The sequence below is a fragment of the Hoplias malabaricus genome, chromosome 1, assembly GCF_029633855.1.
Source record: "Hoplias malabaricus isolate fHopMal1 chromosome 1, fHopMal1.hap1, whole genome shotgun sequence".
NCBI classification, from domain to species: Eukaryota; Metazoa; Chordata; class Actinopteri; order Characiformes; family Erythrinidae; genus Hoplias; species Hoplias malabaricus.
In genome coordinates, this window is record NC_089800.1 from 31,111,661 (window position 1) to 31,134,931 (window position 23,271).

A 23,271-nucleotide genomic window follows, 5' to 3' on the forward strand; every position below is an offset into this window, starting at 1 on the left:
ACCCTGAACAGGATGAAGCTGGATGAATGAATAAATGAAAATCTCAAGAACTCATTTTAGAGTCGGCTGTTTTAGAATCCTAGTTTGTGTAGGTACTTAAGTGGTTTATTTCTTGTTCAGGTGTGGGACTGGACTCAGCTCAGACTGTTCGGTCAGTTTGTGATAAAGAGCTGAGGAAGAGGAGCAGAACATAAAGAGGAGCATGTGTTTGTTCTTTTTGTCCAAACTACAGAAATAAAGAAATCCGAACCTGGAATTGTCCTTGATTTTTTTTCCATTGATGTTTTAACACTGAACAGTGACTGTGAACAGTGTAACATCACACAATGAAATCAAAATCTTGCATGAGCTGACCAAGGCAGTGCTGAAGACAGACACTGATGGAGGAATCTGGAACTGAAAGACGAGGAGTGGCCTGAATCCTCTGCCTCTTATTCCCAGCGCTCTGATTGGTGGATTTAAAAACGGCCTGCTTTATTCTCGCTGCGTCAGACGGCTGATAAGAGAGCGGCGAGTCCGTTTCACCCTTTTGTTTGATTCTAAGATATGGACAAGCATGTGATTACATACGGACTGGTTCTTTTCTTTAATTAACCCCTTAAAACCCACTCTTATTTATTCAGTGACTACTGTGAAACTAATCAGTGCCTGGCCACTTTGTACATCTACAGTTACAGATTGGAGCCCATCTGTTACTCTGCATACTTTGTAACCCCACAGCACTGCTGTGTCTGATCCACTCGTACCAGCACAGCACACACTAACACACCACCACGTCAGTGTCACTGCAGCTTTTCACAGTTTTGCCTTACATTTGATTATTTCTTACTCATGAGACAAGCGGATGAACTGTGTGGTAAGTGCAGGCTCTAAGCAATGGATCCATGCCATATTTGATTTTGCAAGTAGAGGAGGACATATTTTATTGTGATCTGAATATGATGAAATGTTACTGTAGTGACCAGAATGTAGTCAGAAATATCAACTCAAATATCCATATGAAATAAAAGTGCTACCATTAGCATAATTATGTAGATAATATGGCTAAACAATATGATGATTAACTCCAGATGTATAAGGGTTAAATCCCAAGGAAAATGCATCATGGGGCAGTGGCTGAAACTGGAGTCTAGTGTGAAGTGTTTACTCACCGAGTCAAATCTCACACAGAATACAGGACTGGTTCCTTTCACCGTTTCCAAACCACAGCTCTGTCCGCCAAACATGACGTCTCATGTGTAAAAATCAGAGACCATTCATTCATTCATTATCTGTAACAGCTTATCCAATTCAGGGTCGCGGTGGGTCCAGAGCCTACCTGGAATCATTGGGCGCAAGGCGGGGAATACACCCAGGAGGGGGCGCCAGTCCTTCACAGGGCACCACAGACACAATCACTCACACCTACGGACACTTTGGAGTCACCAATCCACCTACCAACGTGTGTTTTTGGACCGTGGGAGGAATCCCACGCGGATACAGGGAGAACACACCAACTCCTCACAGACAGTCACCCGGAGCGGGAATCGAACCCACAACCTCCAGGTCCCTGGAGCTGTGTGACTGCGACACTACCTGCTGCGCCACTCCAAATCAGACACCACACTTCATTAAATGCATTTCCAGGTTTAAATAAATCTGAGGAAATTAGACATAAAATAATAAAATAAAATACAAAGCTACAGAACAAAAACTGATTAAAAGCAGCAGACAAAGTGGAGCACATAGCAACAGTACAAGACCTGGCTGTGTCTTCACCATAGCTCTCCCTATCAAGTACTGCACTGTAAGCTTTCATTAAAGAAGAGAACATCCATCTCCACCCTCACTCGCTTCAGACCTGAACACATCCACATCTCTGTCTCCATCCTTCCGCTGTGTGAAGAATAACTCAACACTGTGGGTCTGAAAGGACTGACTAGGATCAGGAGCAGCAGAAAGCACAACAACACTCTAAGACTGAACAGTGGAAAGGTGGAAGATTGAATCATCTCTGAAGAAGGACACAGAAATGGTCAAAGTTTCTGTGTCATTTTTATGTTGAGTGTGAAGTGCTCTTGAGCAAGGCATCAAACCCTCAAAATGCTCCCCATGTGTTGGGGATGGCTGCCCACTGTTTGGGCCCTTATGGTACCTTAGTTTTCAATGTATCCACTATTTTGTTCAGTTCAATTTACTTAAAATGTTGACGTAGCATAACAAGCAGCTGGTGTTTTTGAGTCATGAGAGAAAATGAAAAATGACAGAAACAAAGATACAGAGTTTTGAACTGGCAGTGATGATACACAACTGAGTAATCAGCAAAGGGTGTGCAAAAGGTTGCCAGTCTGAAGTGTTCAGAAACACCACCAGCATCATAGAATGAAGTTTGCACTTGTGTGTCTACGTGAAAACAAACAATCAGGCTGAGATTAGAGCTAGAGACCCGCCCTGTCCGGCTTCAGTTCACTCTCCAGCCTCTCACTCACCACTTCACAGCCCCAGAGTCCAAAGAAGAAGAGGAGGAACATGGCCAACACCATCCTACAGAATGCAGGGTTTGTATTAGGGTTAATTGGAACGGCTGCCATCATTGCTGCCACAGCGATGAACAACTGGAGCACCACCGACCGCCAGGGAGACGTAGTGACCACCGTCTACACTTACAAAGGACTGTGGCAGGATTGTGAAGTGGCCAGCTCTGGATTTACAGAGTGTAGGCCAATGTACGGGCTTCTGGGATACTCAGGTCAGTCTTAGTAAACAAAAATCAAGGGCTATGGGTCATTAACCTAAAGTAGGGGATCTGAATCACAGTGCCGGGAACTCTAAGGCTGTGTCTGAAATGTCCTAAATGCTGTCTCCCGAGGCGGCACTCTGAGAAAGGAGTCTGGTCCGAATTGTGTGTTTGTATAAAATGTTTCTTGCTGAGGTTCCTACACTTGGCTGATTGTTGAAGGCAGCGTATATGTATCCTTCACTGTCTTGCATTTCCCATAATCCTGTCTGTCAGGAATCATCAGAAGAAAATCTGCAGAGCTGTGGCACACTAAGCTTCTGTACAAATGAATGTTCTAGAAACAGTTGTCTCCAAAAGTTATAATCATATCCTAGTAACGTTGTGACAGATTATGCCTTTGAAATGTGTCCCAAGGATCCAGTTTTAGGTTATTTGATGTGACCTGATGCTACTTTAACAGAACGCAATGTAATAATTTTACCTTTAAATTACAGCTTCAAAATCATTGTGATGCTCCACTGAGTTGTGATAAAGAGAATAGGGCCACTGTCGTTTCTACTCCAGACTCAGCACATTAGAAACTACACTATGTAACTTTGAGAGGAGGGCTGGATAAATGGTCAATGAGTTGAATTAGATATAATTGATGCAACTGTAAAAAAAATGAAACAGGGCCAAATGTGATTTGAGTGTCTTTTTGAGGACTGAATTGAAGTAAAATACTGATTTTGAAACCAGGGTTGCTCATTCCTGCTCCTGAAGACCTATCACCCTGCACAGTTTAGTTCAAACTCTAATCAAACACGCCTGATCCAGGTAACAGAGCCTTCAGGTACATTTGTATATTAGAGCTAATTTTGTTGGATCTTAGCTCTCCAGGACCAAGAAAGAGCAGCCCTGCTATAAACAACATCTTGTTCCTTGCATTCTTGATTCAAGTAATAATTAGAGGTAACATTGTGTAAAAACCATATATTTACAGTGTAGTGTGAGGTCACCAGGACAGGGATTGGGAACGCCTCAACAGGGACAGGAAAGAAAAACGCAGCCCTAGCACTAATCTCTGGGAAACTGCAAACTAAACTTTCAGTGAATTAAAAAATACTCCAGGAATTCACAGCTTTGTCCTTCTTCTGCTACCTGCTTTTAATTATTCAGTATTACCTATGAGTTATTCTATTATTAATTATTAAGTATCTATTAATTATTCTGTATCAGTTATCAATTATTCAGTATTATGCCTTATTTAATATAGAAATAGATTTTTTCAGTATCTTGTAAGAATTGTTCAGCATTTACTATGCCTTATTCAGCATCTATTGTGAACTATTCAGTATCTAATATGGATTATTGAGTATATATAAAGTATTACTTTATAAGTATTATTAAGTATTAATAGCCATCAAAATGATATCGTCTCTCATTTTAATTATTCATATCATTGCTTTCCAATTGAAAATGTAACTCAGTGTTTGTGGATGTTTAGTTTACTATGTAATTTGAACACACTTCACACTGTGTGAACATTTCATGATGATTGGACCAATAGAAATGCTCCAAATTTACTTTAAATAAAAGCTTATTATATCGACTTTCATTGAAAGTTAAGAAAGTTTTTTCCTTCTCCTGTAAAGTTACTGTTTTGAGAGATAGATGTTTCATTGGATATTCATTGGATAGTGCTGATATGGCCACAGGTTTAAAGTTAAATCTGCAGTGTGTAAATTTAACTTTATACCTTTTGATTTCCCCATAACAGTATTATCTATGAGCCTGAATGTCAATGCTACATTTGGAAAATTCATACTTATTTAGACAGAATCACAAAGCCCTGGTGTCCCTCTAAGTTTCAAATAAAGAGCCTGAGATGTGAATGCACAGCCGTGTCATTGTTCCTGCTGGAAGTGTACACAGAGATGATGAATACAGAACTAAACTGTAGGCCCACATTCAGTCAACACTCTTATCAGCAATCAAACAAACAAGAAACAGCAGAGAAACGGCTCAAGTTCCCATTTCAAGTTCACTCTTAGAGTCTCTAAACAGCAAAGAAATGACTTGAATATTAAATCATGTTTAGATTTACCTGCTCTCAAATGTAATAATTAATATAACATGAGTTGTGAATAGCACACATCACAGAGTTGGCTCTTTGACTCTGCTCTGCAAAGGATAGAAGGTGAAGTTCAGAAATTTCCAAATATACTTTTGGAATATGGAGATGTGATGCCCCTCATTTAACTAAACTGTAACTCACTCACTCATGTTATAGGAACTGCTCCAGGAGTGATGCTCTTCAGTGATTTACTTCAATGACACCATGTGTTTTAAATTTCTTTTGAGTAAGAGTAAAGGGACTGTTGCTTTGGGTGGCACAGTGGAGCAGCAGGTAGTGTCGCAGTCACACAGCACTGGGTGACTGTTTGTTTAGAGTTTGGTGTGTTTTGGTTGGGCGGTTTCAGACAATGAATGCATGAATATCCTGCGATTTATATTTGTATGCAATATATGCAAATTGCATATTTTGTTTTTGTATAAGAGAAAATTATTTATGCAAGCTCTGCAGAGAACAGATGCATGCACATTTTAATACACAATTACTGTATATTAACTTATTTTATATAACATATGGCCTGTTTAAAAGTTGTGGTAGATTTTTCTTTTATATTTTCTGTTTTATTTTGTGCTATGTGCTAAACTCAATAAATGATTGTACTATTACTACTACTAATAAAAAGGACTGGTGCCCCCTCCAGGGTGTGTCCCCACCTTGCGCCCAGTGGTTCCGTGTAGGCTCTGGATACACCGCGACCCTAAACTGGATAAACGGTTACAGATAATGATTAATTTTCATTCATTCATTCATTATCTGTAACCACATATCCAGTTCAGGGTCGCGGTGAGTCCAGAGCCTACCTGGAATCATTGGGCGCAAGGTGGGGACACACCCTGGAGGAGGCACCAGTCCCTCACAGGGCAACACACACACACACTCACACCTACGGACACTTTAGGGTTGCCAGTCCACCTTTGGACTGTGGGAGGAATTCAGATAATGAATGAATGAATAATAATAATACATTTATTCATTTATTGTCTGTAAACTCTTATCCAGATCAGGGTCACGTGGGTCCGGAGCCTACCCACAACCACTGTGCGCAAGGTGGAGGGAGCACTGACACTCACCGAGAACGGGGCTTGAACCCACAACCCTAGGACCCTGGAGCTGTGTGACAGAAACGCTATGTGCTGCGCCACCATGCCACCCTCTACTATAATAATAACAATAATAATAGTATTTTTTTCCTTTACCTTTATGTAGCACTTTTCATAATTCCAGTGATGCCTACAACCTGTAGTACACAGAACAAAGAGCCAAGAAAAGAAATAAAGAAACACAAAAGTACATTGAAAGTATATTAACAATCTATGAGGAGACACTTATTCTACTAAAGTGTGTTCTCTCTATATGAATTGTTGAGTTATTTTCATTTGTAAATTAATTATGTAATTATACCTGCCCATTTAGAATGGCTGTATAATGAATGTGTGTGTGTGTGTGTGTGTGTCTCAGGTCAGTTCCAGGCTGTGAGAGCACTGATGGTGGTGGGTATAGTGATGGGTGTCATCGCCACTGGGATCTCCCTGTTTTCTCTGAAATGTTTTAAAATAGGGAGCACCGAGGACACCACCAAGGCCAAGATGACCCTCACAGCGGGCATCATGTTCCTCATCGCGGGTAAACAGAGCAAAGTATATGTAAAGTACATGTCATTATTTTTACTCATGCAAACATTTCTTGGTGAATTGGCCAATGGAAATAATATAAAATACTTGCATTAAAAAGTAGTTTTAATTAAAAAAATTAGTTTTAGTAGTTTCGATTTATGTTAATAAACATGGAAAGTTTGGTTTGCATTTAAAAGAACACTACGTAATATTGTTAAATATTATAATATTCTTAAAACTATAACTTCAGAATCAATTAACTGACCTGTAATAGGGAGAATATATTGTCTGTTGGTGCTATTCTGGGCTCAGCACTGCAGAAACTATACTGTGTAACTTTAAGAGGTGGGCAGAAATTACTGTAGACAAAATGAGTCGTATGTAAATATTTTTGCAGTTGTGGTATCATAACCACGATTGATTTAATGAAAATTGTCACACTTTTTTTTTTATCTCTCATCGCTTTTTGTAGGCCTCTGCGCTGTTGTTGCAGCATCAGTGTACGCCAACCAGATAGTGGCCAGCTTCGTTTCAGCCACCTACAACTCTTATAACCCTTATAACAGTGGCATGGGAGATATGGCCATAGGCATGGGAGGAATGAGCACAGCCACTACGTAAGTCATGGAGAAAATCAACAGACTCTGGAGGTATAGCTTATTATTTAAGACCAAAATCATCTAGACATAGAAGAACCAAGTTTTCCACATTTCAGTTTGTGCTCTGAGAGACACTGGACCTTCTGAGAACATTTCATTGACCACAGCTCACTCACTCAGGACTAAATGAGATTATTATTCTCCTCAAGTTACTCTTACTGCAGCTGCTGTTGCACCCAAATAATATTTTGACAGGAGGATGGATTAAGGACACTATACACACACCTCTGAAATGTAAGTGTATCTAACTGAACACTGTGAATAATTAATTCATTCATTGTCTGTAAGCACTTATACAGTTCAGGGTCACGGTGGGTCCGGAGCCTACACAGAATCATTGGGTGCAAGGTAGGAACATACCCTGGAGGGGGCACCAGTCTGTCACAGGGCGACACACACTCACACGCTCACACTTATGGACACTTTTGTGTCATCAATCCACCTCCTAACGTGTGTTTTTGGATCGTGGGAGGAAACCGAAGCACCCAGAGAAAAACCATACAGACACGGAGAGACACACTAAACTCCTCACAGCACAGCGAATAAGCAGATCCAAATACAACTAACTCAGCACTGAAATAAAAAAACTGATATTTTTTGTCTCAAAATTCAAGCCTATTTTGGGAAGGTAATTTTAATTCATATATTATTTTCGTTCATGCGATCATTCATTGTTTGTGACAGGTTATCCAGTTCAGAGTCGGAGAGACATTATTTTAAAGGGTACCACTTTAAAATAAGAGTACATTTATAAAGGTTTACACATGGTTTAAAAGTCTTTTTATTAATGGTTATTAATTATGCTGTAAATATATTAAAAGGCATTATTAATTGATTATAACACAAAGATAGAAAGGGCAACAGCAACCTGTTGTTTGCCAAATAGTGAACCCACATCCATCTACACTGTTAGATCTGAATACTGGCCTAACTTTGTAAAATTTTGTTAAGACAGTCAGATGCATCACATATTAACCATTTATCCACCAAGTTTAATGACTTATCTACCAACAGACTGTCTTTTTCTTTTTTTAGAAAAAAGGCCTGGAGCTACAAATAAATAAATAAATAACATGTAAAACTGTACTTTTAGTATTAAACAGACAAATTAAATTTCACTGTTTTCCAAACGCTGTTCAGCCCTAGTTGTAATATGAACACATTTGCCTTCCTCCTGTTCCCTGGGGAGCAGTCACCTTACCAGGTTGTGCTGTTTGTTTATTAATGCTCAGATACACGTTCGGGACCGCCCTCTTTGTGGCCTGGGTTGGAGGAGGAGTGCTGGTGATTGGAGGGGTTCTGAAGTGTGTGGCCTTTAAAGGGATGTATGCTGAATATACACCGTAAGTGCCTGTAAACAGAGTTTGAATTACTGGGGGGATTAATATCTAATAATATTTAAATGAGAAACCACTCTTGTATGTTATGTTTACACATATTTTTTTTAAATAATTCAACTCACGTGAAATGAAAAATCTAATTTCTTGGTTGTCTTGACTGAACCTGTTTATGTTCCATAGAGTGGGTTCCAGCACAGGGGCAGCCATGTTTATAATAGGTTTAATGTCGTATCTCTGACACATGCAAGCCACTAGGTGTCAGAATAATGTTTGTTTCATAAAATGAAAAAGAAACACTGCAGTAAACATGCCCTATATTTCCCTTGCATGTTATTTTTCCATTTCATCTACATCTAGAAATAAATGGGATGCTTTTTTGCTTTGATTGGCTGTCTTGTATTTGGCTTTGTTCAAAGAGCAGTCTGTGCTGAATAACTGGAGTTACACTACTGCAGACTTGAAGAGGCGCATATATGTAAACAGACTGTTTGCTGTGACTTTCTTTATGAGAAAAACTCCACTCTGTTCAAAGTTACAGATGTCTCCTAATACTTTAGGTTTCTTAGCTGTAACTCTACGCCTCTGCTACTCTCCTGCAAATCATAAGCCCCAGCCTGTAAGCTTATGGGATTGGGTGTTTAGGTTTGTGACATCAGAAACATCAACTATCTGAATCCATGTTTTTGAGACTCTGTTTGGAATGCTGCAGTTTCCAAGTGGAAATATTCAGCCATGGCCCAGCCAATTATTTACTCAGGGTACACCTTCAAGCATAAATACCACCACATGCACATGCTAAACAAGGCTAAATAACACTGCACATGGTAAATAAGGCTAAGCTATTAATATATATTCAATTCTAATTGAACACTTCATGAATCGCCGTTAGTAGAATCATTAACTGACATAAAATTATAACAACAAAAATAAGCAAAAAAGTGTGCTAAACTTATTCAAATACTTTTTAAATGTTTTATTATACATATAAATGTTTTTTTAACCTTTAATTTAACCAGGCAAGTCATTAAGAACATATTCTTATTTACAACAGTAGCCTGGCAAGCAGCAAGGGCTACTTGAGGAAAGAAGGGTTAAAAGAGGATATATATATATATATATATATATATATATATATATATATATATATATATATATATATATAAAAAGAAAAGGAAAAAAGATAAAGTAAGTTTGCTTACAGGAGTTATATTAATTCATTCATTCATTATCTGTAACCGCTTATCCAGTTCAGGGTCACGGTGGGTCTGGAGCTTACCAGGAATCACTGGGCACAAGGCAGGAATACATCCTGGAGGGGGCGCCAGTCCTTCACAGGGTGACACACACACACACACACACACACATACACACACACACACACAAATTCACTCACACCAAACTCCTCACAGTCATCCGGAGCAGGACTTGAACCCACAACCTCCAGGTGCCTGGAGCTGTGTGGCTGCGACACCGTGCCGCCCATGGGTTAAATTAATAAACAAAATTTTAAGTTCAAATAGCAGAAAAGTAGGTATTTGTATCAGTAATAACTTTTCTGATGTAATTTTTGAAAGCTGATTCACATAAAAGTCTTTTGGGGCAGATGGCTGGAATGATGCAAAGCCAAAAGTGGAATTTGTCTTAGGGACTTTTAGTTGAGAACTGTATCATCTGCATATAAAGAATTACTTGCAGCAAAAGGAATACTGTTGAAATATGCAAATCTACATTTCAAATAAATATATAACTATTCCTGCAAATCTTCATCTCTTTCTGCTTTGTTTTGTAGCACCTACAAAGCTGTCGCATACAAAGTTCCTGCTCAGTCCGCTGATGGGGGCAGTGAGAAGAAAACGAGGGAGCAGAAATATGTGTAAAGTGTGCCTTTATTTCTGCGGATGCTTGCGCTTCAGTTTTTTTGCCGTGTGAGATATACAAGAAATTTACTCTAAAAAATAATCTCCATTAACTCCTGGTGTTTTTAATAGTCTCTCATTATTGTTTATGATGTTTGAGATGTGGAGAATGCTACTCACCCACTCCCCTTTCCCCAAAGATACCAGTTAATCAATATAACATTTGCCATTTTTTAACAATAAACCAAACTGATAAATACTGATCTGATCATTCTCTTATTACAGCCCACTACGAGACTAAATAAACACAAAAACAGCGTATGTATCAGGTGTAAATAGAACAGTGGCCAATAAAGTGATTCTAATTTAATTCGATTCATCATTGCATTAAAAATCCAAAAAAGCATATGTGTTGTGTTGCATATGTTGTAAAACATTGAGCGTGTTATTGGGGTTTTAATGTGATTTATTTCCACAAGCCTAAATATGTAGAATTAAACGGCACCAAACTGATTTCTTTTATTGTAAACGAAAAGCTTTTATTAACTTTAAAAAATGAAAATACATTTATTTATTTTTTATTATTATATGTTATATTATAATATAATGATATATTATATTCTAATATTTTATTTGTATTATATTATAATTATTCTTTTTTAGCTTTTATTATTACATAAAAGGGCAGCACGGTGTCGCAGCAGGTAGTGTCGCAGTCACACAGCTCCAGGGGCCTGGAGGTTGTGGGTTCGATTCCCGCTCCGGGTGACTGTCTGTGAGGAGTTGGTGTGTTCTCCTCTTGTCCGCGTGGGTTACCTCCCACAGTCCAAAATAAACGTTGGTAGGTGGATTGGCGACTAAAAAGTGTGAGCGTGTGAGTGAATGTGTATCTGTGTGTCTGTGTTGGCCTGTGAAGGACTGGCGCCCCCTCCAGGGTGTATTCCCGCCTTGCGCCCAATGATTCCAGGTAGGCTCTGGAACCACCGCGACCCTGGACTGGATAAGCGGTTACAGATAATGAATGAATGAATGAATGAATGAATATTACATATAACAACATATATGTTTTCTAATATCTAATTTCAAGCATAAATGTCTCTTAAGAGAAAACACTTAAATGAAGAAGCCATAACATATCAATTAAGAGCATGTATACAATACACGTGTATAATGAATTATCAATTTATAAACAGAGGAATAACATTCATAAGATTTCAGATTTAAATGTTTATGAACAACCATAAGACAATCTAGAAAATTCCATCAAAAATACCTAGGAACATGTTCACCTCTTTGGTCTGTTCTGTTTCCTCCCTGTAAACAGGAATAATCAGTCATTTCGTTAACATGTCAATAAATAACTTATTTATAATAAAATAAAAGCATGCTTTTCACACAGCTGACAGGATGTGTCATGCTCTTGCCCTGTCTCGTGCTGTCCTACTCTGTTTTATGTCTGCCATGTGCTCTGTGCTCTTTTAGCACATGGCTCTGTGTTTCTTTTGGTCCCTTGTCTCCGCCCTCTCATTAGTGTTTCCACCTGTGTCTCCTTTGCTGATACGCCCTCTCGTTATCTCCCCCAGGTGTTCCTAGTCTGTACTCCTTGTATATATAGTCCCTTTGTTTCAGTTCTCCCTTGTCTGGTCTTGTGTGTAGATGTTTGTTTCTATTTCCCAGTGTTTTACTTCTGTCTACACCAGTTCACAGCTGTTTCTTGTTTGTTCCTGTTCTGTTCTGTTTGGTTTGTTTTCTGGCTCTCCTGCTTGTGTTTATTTTCATATTGTGTTTTTGTTTTGTATATAAAGTTACTCCTTGCATGTACGTCTGCTTCCACATCTACCTACAGCCATGACAGAAAACAAACCAAACAGAACTAAAAAGACATAAACAGGAAACTGCCGTGAACCGGTGTAGACATAAGTAAAACATTGGGAGACAGAAACAAACATCTAGACACAAGAACAGACAAGGGAGCACTGAAACAAAGGTATTATAAATATATAAACACACAAGGAGTAAAGACTAGGAACACCTGGGAGAGATAATGAGAGGGCGTAACAACAAAGGAGACACAGGTGGAAACACTAACGAGAGGGCGGAGCTAAGGTGGAGACAAGGGACCAAAACAAACACAGAGCCATGTACTAAAAGAGCACATGGCAGAGAAACAGACATAAAACAGTGTAGGACAGCAGGAGACAGGGCAAGAGCATGACAGATTATTAGTCCATTGCTGTTTAGTGATTGTTGTATGTGATGTCTAAGTCTGTAAGCTACTGAGACCTTGAATTTCCCCTGGGGATCAATAAAGTATCTATCTATCTAGATAAAAGAGCACATGGCAGAGAAACAGACATAAAACGCATTAGTACAGCACGAGACAGGGCAAGAGCATGACAGGATGATGTTTTCTTACCGGACAGAACACTTTTGTTCTGTGTTTGATGAATCTCTCTTTGTGAAGATGTTAAATCGTCCTCCAAGTGACATATTTCTGGCCTCGTTCAGTTTTGGTTTTAGACTTTCGATTGTGTTTGTAGATAAAACAGGACTTAATCTCTGTCAGACACATATAAAATCACTCTGTGGGGTGCAGACATTTCTGTTCTAGTCTTTTCTTATTTACTCCCCTTCTGCTTTTTTCATTTTTATCATTTTCCATTGTTCACACTAGCTGAGAATGGCAGCTGTTTCCAGTGTTCTTGAAAAAACTGACCAGAAAAATGTTAAAAAAAGACTACAATCTCATTACATTAACTTTCTGATTTGCTGATTGGTGATGATAACTAATAATCTGTAAATCCTAATTTAATTAGTGATATTGAACCTACTGTAAGCTTTGGGCTGGACTGTAACCACAAGATTAATACACATAGTCACAGTAATGAGGAGTGTATTAAGGTGTGTTAAAGCAGGGAAAATATGTATTATATTATCATGAGGGATACCACTGGGCTTTTTGGGCTACCACAGACCTGCAGAGCCCAAAGTTGACTCCTAAAAGTTGAAAACTCTAAAGGTAGGAACTTCTGGTGACAGGAAACGCTGATTCAGAGAAACAGAGCCTTGCCCTTAAGTGAGTTACTGCCTGAGGAACCCTAACCTGCTGTCTCAAGAGTCAACCATCACCTAACTACAGGTGGGATACGATCAGTTTTGTTACATTGCTTTGTACAAACGGATTTCAAAGAAGGTCAAAATAGGCAAAGAAGCATTATAACCAATTATTAATTTTTAGTGTGTGATCTGGGAATACTAACCAATCACAGATGGTTCAGGTGAGTGTTTCTATTGGTGTTTAGATGATTCAGAACTTTCCTATTACCCTTAAACATTTGGGTAAAAAATTATGCTATTCAATATTGAATGATTTTGAGGGTTCCTGAATGAAGTATATTGGAATCAGGGTCTTTAATAATATGCTGAAATATGAAGTCTTGTCCACAATGTGATTTAGGGGTCAGTTGCCTGGACATGAATTCAATCTAATCTTAAACTAAAGTGCAATGTCAAAGAAGATTTACCACTGAAATACATTTTAAGTCTAGATTAAGGTTACTTTATGGAACTACTATCCTGAGTCTAATTGGAAAACTCACAGTCACTGAGGCTGAAGCTGAAGATCCAACCCTGAAAATAAAAGTGTATTTATATATTATGAAGTGTAATATCGGAAAAATAAAGCAACAGAACAAAAGTCAGAAGTTTGCTGACTGACCTCAGTGTTGTGTTGGATGTAAATGACCCTGGTTCTGCACAGACAGGATGAACTGAATTGCCACAACCTAAAACAATAAACAAAATGCCAGGTTTCAGAGAACAGTGAGAAAGAGGGCTCCAGGTCCCTATGACACTCACAAACATTTTTCAGAGACTCTGCGTGTCAAAAGATGAATTTAATATTCTGGTATACAAAAAATAAAATAAGCATTACCTGAATTAGCGGTTAGGGTGTGTTTTACATTGTCAAGCCCTAACCACCCTATAGGAAGAGAGGTTTAAAGGAGAATATTAAAATTAAATCACTTGTTTCAGTAACTTTTGTTGCATATTATGTCCTATTTCTTTTGAAAATTTGTGTACTACTCTACAGTTTTTTGTGTGAGTGTGTGAATATGCGGCATGTATCTTACCCAGGCCAATTATTATTATGCTTTATGATTGTGCTATAAATTGGGCAGAAGTGTGTTCCCAGTAAGGATTTGTGTTCAGTTCATGTTATTTATTCATTCAATCATTATCTGTAATCACTTATCCAGTTCAGGGTCGCAGTGGGTCCAGAGCCTACCAGGAATCATTGGGCGCAAGGCAGGAATACAGCCTGGAGGGGGCGCCAGTCCTTCATAGAGCAACACAGACACACACACACACAAACGGACACATTTGAGTAGCCAATCCACTTACTGACGTGTGTTTTTGGACCATGGGAGGAAACCAGAGCACCCGGAGGAAACCCATGTAGACACGGAGAGAACACACCACCTCCTCACAGACAGTCACCGGGAGCAGGAATTAAACCCACAACCTCCGGGTCCCTGGAGCTGTGTGACTGCGACACCTGCTGCACCACCGTGCCACCAAACTTTGAGCTCTCTGTTGAGTCCTCATTTTCATTCTTAAGAAAATATACAAATTAATAAAAATAAAAAATCAACACCTGCTGTTTGGCCAAACTGGGTCTGTTGGTTTTCTGTGTATGAAACATCGCTGGCAAGCACCAAGTTTGCATCATCAATATCATCCCACTCATCCAGGGTTAGGTCAAAGTTCACATTTAGAGAATCTGATGAGAAGCTGCTGTCCGCGCTGTGGTCTAGCAGTGAGTTGGTTGAGGGAATTCTGGTTCTATTCACAGGTGTTTGGTTCATGTGTCTCTCTGAGTTGTTTCCCCTCATGTATGGATCTGAAACAGCAAATATGAGTATTAGTTATCCACTTGTTCATTTTCCATCCCAGGACCTAGAGACCTAATAATGATATTTACAGCTGCAGCCCTGGGCATAAAATACTGTTATCCCACAGACCTTTAAATACCTTAGAATTTCTATTTTTATATTTTCTTTGTTCTTCTTAATTTATTTAATTCTGTTCTCTTTAGCAGCTAATGTTCTGTCTACCTTTATTTATGTGAATCATACTGAATTTCCCTTGTGTATGAAACATGCTCCATAAATATACAGGGGATCCCAAAAGTAAGGAGACAAAAAAGAAAGAAAAACACCCATATAAATAGATGTTGATCCAATTTTAGAAACGAGCTGTGGAGCAAGGGGAACCAACAGGCCTTGCTGTTCCATTACATATTTTGTCTAAAATTGGATCCAAATTTATATTTTTTATTTAATTATTCATTTAATTTATTTCTTGCCTTATATTATATCCTCGCTAGTATATAATTTTTATGTATTGTTTATGGAAAGTTGTAGTTTACTTGTAATTATGTGGTTATGAAAAACAAAATTATAATATATATATATATATATAACAAAAGTAAGCCATACTTTGAAGTGTACTGGTAGGAGCAGATGTCTTGAACATTTTTTTCTGCACAGTGTTCTCCATTTTGGAATAAAATTCTTCTGGATATTCTCTGTAATCTGTAAATTGAAAACATGTTTTTATTTTGCTGGCCTGGTCAGATGGAAGTTCAGTGCTTCCTCATACAAACTGTTTCATGTTAAATTATTCTGGAGAAGTTTGGCATATGTGCTGTACTTGTGTTTCAATGTTTAAAGGCTTTTCCCATTCTCTCCACTTCAATTTACTTTGCACTTAAGTTGCTGAACACTAAAAGGACAAACATTATAATGTTTATGCTTGTCCTGTCAGTGTACTCTCTCCTGTGGCATGTTTTGGTGGTATCCTGGAAAATGTTTGTGCTTTTAACATGAAAATGCAGAGACACTTTGAGACTGAAAGACACAGTGAGTTCACAGATCAATGTCAAAATGTTGGACTATTTTCTAGGCAGTTTAATTTATTGTTTAAATATATGTTGATTACCATAGGTCAAAATGTATGTGTGTAAGATATCTCCCTTTGAGACCCTTATGTATTATCAGTTACATTATAGTATAACTCAGTGCTGTTCTAAAAGCGTTGTTGAATTTGTTTAAAGACAATTGGTAAAGCTGTTCTGATGTAATCAGGCCAAGGCCTAAGGGTTAAATAAGCAGGCTTGGAACTCAAAGGCAGCTAGTTCAAGCCCTTGAACTGGCAGAAAAAATGGGGTTGGGGGAGTTAAGGAACAGTCATTCAACATCCAACTGCTCCATCAACATCCATGGCTGAAATGTCCTTGAGTAAGACACTTTCCCCCCAACTGCTCCCCAGGCTCTGTGGCTGACTCCCCACCAGTCTGGGTGTGTATGTGCTTACTGACCCAAGTGTGTGTGCTGAAATTGTTCACTTGTGTGTTTGATCGTGTGCTCTCTGCCACAGACTGGATAAAATGGGAGTTACATGTTTATTGTATGGTTGTTCAATAATAACTAAAGTATGTTTCAAAAATCAGGTCATGACTGCGTTACAGAAATCCATTTATAAATCAGTATCTAACTGAAAATATAAGAATAATAGAATAAAGCTTTATTGTCCTACCAAAGCCAAACGATTTTCTTTGGTTTCACCACAATCACAATACAACACAAAACAGACATAATTCAATAAACAGAAAAGATAGTAAGGGTTAAAAAACAACAACAACAACATACACAATTATTTTTCCTGCCACCTTTATCAATCTAGCCATTTTACTTTTACTTAGTAAAAGTCTAATGCCCATACCAGACAGAGATATTAAACACCAGTACACTCTCTATCAGGCTGACACCTTTTCCATGATTTTATTGTCAACCCCTAACTCCTGATCAGTCTCTGACTGACTTTCTTGCATACACTTTCCACATGGTCTGTAAAACGTAGCTGGTAATCCAAATGTATTCCCAAATACCTGAAACACCTCACACTTTCCACAGATTGGTTATACAGTGTAAATTGTGGGAGAACGTGTATGATTTAAAATAAGCTCCTTTGTTTTTGCGACATTAATTAACAAAGAGCTAGATTTACACCACTGTTCTAACATTAGGACCTGAGCAAGATAGTAAGAAAAAGTTCCTCATAGAAAATAAATGTGCAATTGCTCAGTTTTCAAAAACAATCATCTACTACATTTTTTCCTGTTTGGAAAAATAGTTGCTTGTACAGGAAATGGCCCCTTCTCCTACATTCTAACCAAAGCGCACTAACTGATCTTGAATTACAGTGCCATCTGCTGGACACAGCTTTAGATGTGCTGGTTTATTTCTCTCTCTGTTGTAAAGAGACTCCACTTGTACTAATATCTAATTCTGGCTTTGCTAAATATGTGAAAACATTGAATATTAGTCCTTACCATCATATGACATCTCTGTAGATGTGGTATAAATCTGCTCTGGCTCAATGCTGTGAGACACAATTTGAGGATAATTCTGGCATTCCTCAACCCTTTGGGGAAAAAAAGCATAGTAGACGGCATAAACGCTAAAACCAATACTATTACTACTACTACTATTACTACTACTAAAACACTACTAATATAGGAGATGTAGTAATAATAAACCATAAATGTCTTCTAAAGACATCAGACTTCGCTTCAAATTATTCTGGATATTAAGCAACTGAATTACCCCCAAACTATTAGCTGTCTCCAATTCCACTTATCAGTAAGCCTTCCCCAACTGCACACAGTGCCAACAGCCTCAGGAGGATGGAGACAAACATGTGCTTCCTCCAAGAAGCCAACCCACCAATACTTTTTGAACACAAAGCCACAGAACAGCTAAATGCGCTGAAGGAGAACGCAAACTTCACAGACCTGTCACATCAGCTAAACAGGCCCTCATGCTATCCAGCACTGCAGGCAAAGAATGGCGGCGAGGTGGCTCTCCTACCCACCCAGATAATGAGGCCAATTTTGATCTTAGTGTCAGATGGCTGACGTAACCATCTGTTGATTTTTTGTTCTGAGTTGTAAAAGTCTTTATCGACTGTGAATCACCTTGTGTGAGCTGGAATTGTCTCTTTGGGTTTGTAAGAGAACTGCTGCATGTTTCTTCTCTCTGACTCAGCATTCATCCGCATCTGCGGAAAAAGACACATTAAAATCTAAATTCATTCATTCATTATCTGTAACCGCTTATCCAGTTCAGGGTCGCGGTGGGTCCAGAGCCTACCTGGAATCATTGGTCGCAAGGCAGGAATACACCCTGGAGGGGGCGCCAGTCGTTCACAGGGCAACACAGACACACACACACATTCACCTTTGAGTCGCCAATCCACCGTTTATTTTGGACTGTGGGAGGAAACCGGAGCACCAGGAGGAAACCCACGCGGACACGGGGAGAACACACCAACTCCTCACAGACAGTCACCCGGAGCGGGAATCAAACCCACAACCTCCAGGCCCCTGGAGCTGTGTGATTATGACACAACCTGCTGCGCCACCGTGCCGACCGATACATTAAACTGACTAACTGAAAAGTTAAAAAAAGATATGCCAGTGTTTTTTTTAAGTCTAAACTTAAAGAAAGGACACAGCTAAATCTGCAATGTAAAAGAAAATGTATTTCTAGTTGCAACAGGTATTGTCTCTGTCACACAGCTCCAAGGTCTTGGGGTTATGGGTTCAAGTCCCGCTCCGGGTGATTGTCTGTGAGGAGCTTGGTGTGTTCTCCCCGTGTCCATGTAGGTTTCCTCCAGGTGCCTCCCACGGTATCCTCCCACGGTCCAAAAACACACGTTGGTAGGTGGATTGGTGACTCAAACATGTCCAAAGGTGTGGGTGTGTGAGTGAATGTGTGAGTGTGTGTCGCCCTGCGAAGGACTCGTGCCCCCTCCAGGGTGTGAACTGGATAAGCGCTTACAGACAATGAATGAATAAATTAATAATTTCTAGTTGATGATGACAATTAACATCTAAAATTATATTTTTAAAAAACATTCTATTTTTCTATTAAAATTCAATTTAATTTTAGAGGAAGGTCAGATGGTAAGATACAGATTCTAAATAATAAATTATATTCTGATTACAGCTGCATATTCAAACTCAATTTTCATTCTCCTATGTTTGATAATATGCTGACCTGCCATAACATTAAAGCCACTACACTCACTGTCCATTCTCTCAGCTCCAGTGACCACACAGGTCACGCCGTAGTTTTACAGTTACAGAACATAGTCCTTCTATTGCTTTGCATACTGTCTTAGCCCCATTTATCCCCCCCTCACAGAACAGTTATGATGATTCTGAGCACTGCAGCGATACTGATGTGGTGGTGGTATTAGTGTGTGTTGAGCTGGAGCATACACAACACACACACACCAAACCCCTCCCAGGGGATTAAACCTGGAGCTAAGTGATAGCTACACCACCTGTGTATATTCCTATTCCTTTTACTAACTTTTACAGTCTTTGTAATTTTGTAATAGACAGTAACATGGTGACACGACGTAAGACGCAGAGGTTTACCTTTAAGCGTTTGACAGGCGTCTCTAGGAGCTTCTCATTCCTCATCTTTAGATCTTGGAGATACGATGAGAAACTAGACTCTGGATTCAGAGGCCTTTTCATCCCCATCTGCACTCCAATTTTACCTAAAACAACAACGTCTCATCACATCTCTGATTATGCATATTCATCATTATCCAGAGTCACCCATATTTCTGCTGCTCTGCCACTCACAGCAGTCGTGACCACAGAACTCCTTGTTTTTACAAAGATGATTACACTCCCTTTTTCCAGGTTCTGTCTGAACAGGATCTGCAGCGAAGAGAACAAAATTAATTCAGTAAGGAAATGTCATTATGTATTATATGGCCAAAGGTTTGTGGACACCTGCTCATTTAACTTCTGAAATGATAACTTTTAATCAGGAGTTTGTTCCTTTTATACTTGAGCACTGTTATACTTGACAATAGAAAATTGCAGTTCTTTTTATACTTGAGTGCTTTTATACTTGAAGATAGAAAACTGCTGTGAGGAGTATGTTGCATTCAGGTACTTGAATGCAACTCAGATGCAGCTATTGAGAGCTTCCCACTTAATTTCATGCATTCTCTGAAGCTGAATTCACTAATTAAATACCAGAGAGCAGACAAATGGCAAGTATTGTATGGACCAGATGTGACACCAGACATCTTGCCAGTTTAAGGTGGATCTGTGGCTGAGTCAATGCAACTCACCTGACTCACCCTGAGTCAACACTCATTCATGGTCAAACGTGGACCATAAGATAACTGCAGATGTGCCACATTTGGCCCAAATATTCATTGTTATCTGAGAAGTGATGTGTAAAACGTGTTGGACATTTAGTGCACCTATAGCAAATACAGACTGAGCACTGTGTGTGGTTTTGGGGATGTGTTCCATTATTTTTACTAGGAAATCCACAAAGCCTGCTGTTTTACAGTACCTCTGCAATCAGACAGGAATGAGGACTGATTTCTCTGTGCAGCTGTGTAAGATTTCAGCTCTGAAGTCGAGGCTCTCTGTGATGCGTGCTGGAATTTCTGAAGTTTAGATTCTGAAGTCTCCACTCGGTACGTCTCGGCTCTGAATGTCTTTGCTCCATAGTAGAAGGCACTGAATTTCTGCTGGATGTCCAGTCCCACTGCACAACATATACACAAACGCAGGAAAAATAAATCATCACAATATTTGAAGGTGTTTTAAACAAACAAACAAACAAACAAAAAAAACAATAAAAAATAAATAAATCTGTGGTGCCTCATTTAAAAATTATAGTCTGAAGCTGGGATTCTCTTCAGCACTGAAGTGAATTAAACAGAAATGTTAATGTTCTCTTTCAGATGAAACATGTCATGTAGTTTTCTTTACCTACTGACCATATGATATCCTAAGAAAAACTCTTGCCACAATCTTTTACAATAATATTTTTTCTTTTTTTTAGTATTTAGTTTATAATATCTCTGTAAAGTATTTTGTGAACGTAAAGCTGCTATATACAAACCCATTTCCAGAAAAGTTTGGACAGAGTGTAAACTGCAGTAGAAATATGAATCTGTGATGTGTTAATGTCCTTGAAGCTTTTTTAAATAAATTTAAAAAAAAGCACTGAAAAAAAATGTCCAATGTTGCCACTGAACAACAGGTTTGTATCTTGCAAATGTAAAAATGTTAACAATTTATTTTTATTTATTTGATTATTTTTACTGCATTTTACAAATATCCTAACAAATCTGGACATGTGCAGGGCTTGCAATAAATCAAACGTTCATCTTAAATCACTGAAAAATTATATGCAAATTGCTGACGGACATTGAATCCATCTCACCGTATTCAGAGCTTATTAAATTGATGCTGATCTCATCAGCCTGCGATGGTCTTGTGACCTCAATCTTCCTGGACCAGCTCCCAGATCTCAGAAGTAAAGTATCTCTGTTAAGTAAAATTAATTATTTCATTCATTCATTGTCTGTAACCACTTATCCAGTTCAGGGTCGCGGTGGGTCCAGGGCCTACCCGGAATCACTGGGTGCAAGGCAGGAACACACCCTGGAGGGGGCACCACAGTTAAGTAAAATTGGACATCTATATTATAGTTTCTGGATCATTAATAACAAATAAAAATTTTTTAATGCACATTGAATATTTATCTCTGGTTTCACCTTTAACTCTGGCTGCACAGAGGTTAGAAAAGTAAAAAATACTCCTGATCCCAGAAAAAAAAAACAAAAATCACAAAATTGCCATCTGGGTAATAATCCATTAGAACTTCATCAGAGAAATCGCATAAGGAATAAAACAATGCTTAAAGTTCCTACAGTTGTTTTCTTAAGAGAGCAAACCCTAAGGTTTACTTAAAACAAACATTCATTCATTGTCTGTAACCGTTTCTATAGTTCAGGGATGCGGTAGATCCAGAGCCTTCCTGGAATCACTGGGTGCCAGGAACACACCCAGGAGGGGGCACCTGTCCATTGCAGGGGAATACACACTCACACATTCTTATAACAAACAGCCTTTTAAAGATAAAATTTTGAGACAAAAGAATGGGGATCTCACGAGATCTTTTGCTGAAAGACAACGTTGTTGTCAGAATCCCCGATGAGGAGAGAGGTGTAATGATGATCAGGAGCGGTTCTTTTGATTAGAAGCTGCTCAAAGTTCTTCAGGTTCACTGTAACCTGGATCTCTGCTGTGGAGACGCTGTATCTTGGAAGCTGAGGAATTAGATTAAATAGAGACCGTTTAATGTAAAATTGCTCATGATCCCCACCATAAAGGGTACCTACACCCTAAGATTTTTATTTTGCCTTAACTACTGTTAAAAATACAATAAACTGTTCATGCCTTAAATATAAAAATGAATTTATAAACTCTCAATATAACTTGTTTATTGTGGTCAATTATGGGTCTGCAGCACCCCCTTCAGGATCAAATCTGCTATAGGCAAAAACAATGTTGATCTGAACCATGGTATGATGATATATTTCATTATGCATAGTAGTCTGCCAACATTCCCGCCCCCTGATGATCCTATTTTCATGCCTTGCTCATACTGGGGGAAAAGTGGTATGCATCCAGTGGTATGGTAAGTGCCTTTTCTTGCTGCACTTGTCTCTTGACTGTAAACGACATAAACAACACAGGAGTCCCCCAGCCCCATCTAGAGTGTCCCTCACATTCTTCAAAGTTTAGCCATAGGAAAAAGATCTAGGGGGTGTAGTTACCCTTAAAGGAGCGAGCAATTATTCTCTCCAATGATTCTCTTTCAAATTATGTAACATCCGTTATACTGACACTTCGTGGCAGGGATGTATTAAAGATTCAACATTAAACCTGTTCGCCATCTTGTGGGGAACCCACTCTGTGCAGCATGAACTGGTTCTTTTTTATCCCTTTTTGAAATCCCTGTCTGCAGACCATTTTTACCATTTTACATTTACATTTATGCATTTGGCAG

The 23,271-nt window shown here is 38.8% G+C and overlaps 2 protein-coding genes across 4 annotated transcripts in view; one reads left to right on the forward strand and one right to left on the reverse strand.

Annotated features, from left to right (window-relative positions):
* The first annotated feature begins 2,504 nt into the window (after positions 1 to 2,504).
* On the forward strand, positions 2,505 to 10,860 carry cldn18 (claudin 18). The gene is made up of 5 exons (XM_066641158.1): positions 2,505 to 2,728; positions 6,294 to 6,458; positions 6,921 to 7,065; positions 8,340 to 8,450; positions 10,237 to 10,860. The coding sequence occupies exons 1-5, from the start codon at positions 2,509 to 2,511 to the stop codon at positions 10,322 to 10,324; spliced, it is 729 nt and encodes a 242-aa protein (XP_066497255.1). The 5' UTR covers positions 2,505 to 2,508; the 3' UTR covers positions 10,325 to 10,860.
* A 480-nt stretch (positions 10,861 to 11,340) lies between these two features.
* Positions 11,341 to 23,271, reverse strand: part of hfm1 (helicase for meiosis 1) — a 41,165-nt gene continuing 29,234 nt past the window's right edge. The window contains exons 28-42 of one of the 3 annotated variants that reach the window (XM_066677822.1): positions 22,371 to 22,528; positions 21,640 to 21,743; positions 20,758 to 20,955; positions 20,028 to 20,105; positions 19,815 to 19,939; positions 18,345 to 18,427; positions 17,700 to 17,791; positions 15,805 to 15,900; positions 14,961 to 15,206; positions 14,592 to 14,642; positions 14,238 to 14,285; positions 14,022 to 14,088; positions 13,903 to 13,933; positions 12,720 to 12,862; positions 11,341 to 11,617 (exon numbers count right to left, since the gene is read on the reverse strand). In XM_066677822.1, the coding sequence (XP_066533919.1) occupies positions 11,554 to 11,617; positions 12,720 to 12,862; positions 13,903 to 13,933; positions 14,022 to 14,088; positions 14,238 to 14,285; positions 14,592 to 14,642; positions 14,961 to 15,206; positions 15,805 to 15,900; positions 17,700 to 17,791; positions 18,345 to 18,427; positions 19,815 to 19,939; positions 20,028 to 20,105; positions 20,758 to 20,955; positions 21,640 to 21,743; positions 22,371 to 22,528 (1,584 nt within the window). In that variant the 3' untranslated portion in view covers positions 11,341 to 11,553. Of the gene's footprint in view, positions 11,618 to 12,719; positions 12,863 to 13,902; positions 13,934 to 14,021; positions 14,089 to 14,237; positions 14,286 to 14,554; positions 14,643 to 14,960; positions 15,207 to 15,804; positions 15,901 to 17,699; positions 17,792 to 18,344; positions 18,428 to 19,814; positions 19,940 to 20,027; positions 20,106 to 20,757; positions 20,956 to 21,639; positions 21,744 to 22,370; positions 22,529 to 23,271 lie in introns of those variants that run through there. The other 2 variants (XM_066677829.1, XR_010803949.1) reach the window with 2 other exon arrangements.

What these genes read in the sequence shown, in the direction of transcription:
- cldn18 (XM_066641158.1), top strand. Translation starts at nt 2,509, where the DNA reads ATGGCCAACACCATCCTACAGAATGCAGGGTTTGTATTAGGGTTAATT. An exon ending in CGGGCTTCTGGGATACTCAG is followed by an intron (nt 2,729 to 6,293) that starts GTCAGTCTTAGT and finishes TGTGTGTCTCAG; the next exon opens with GTCAGTTCCAGGCTGTGAGA. An exon ending in ATGTATGCTGAATATACACC is followed by an intron (nt 8,451 to 10,236) that starts GTAAGTGCCTGT and finishes TTTGTTTTGTAG; the next exon opens with CACCTACAAAGCTGTCGCAT.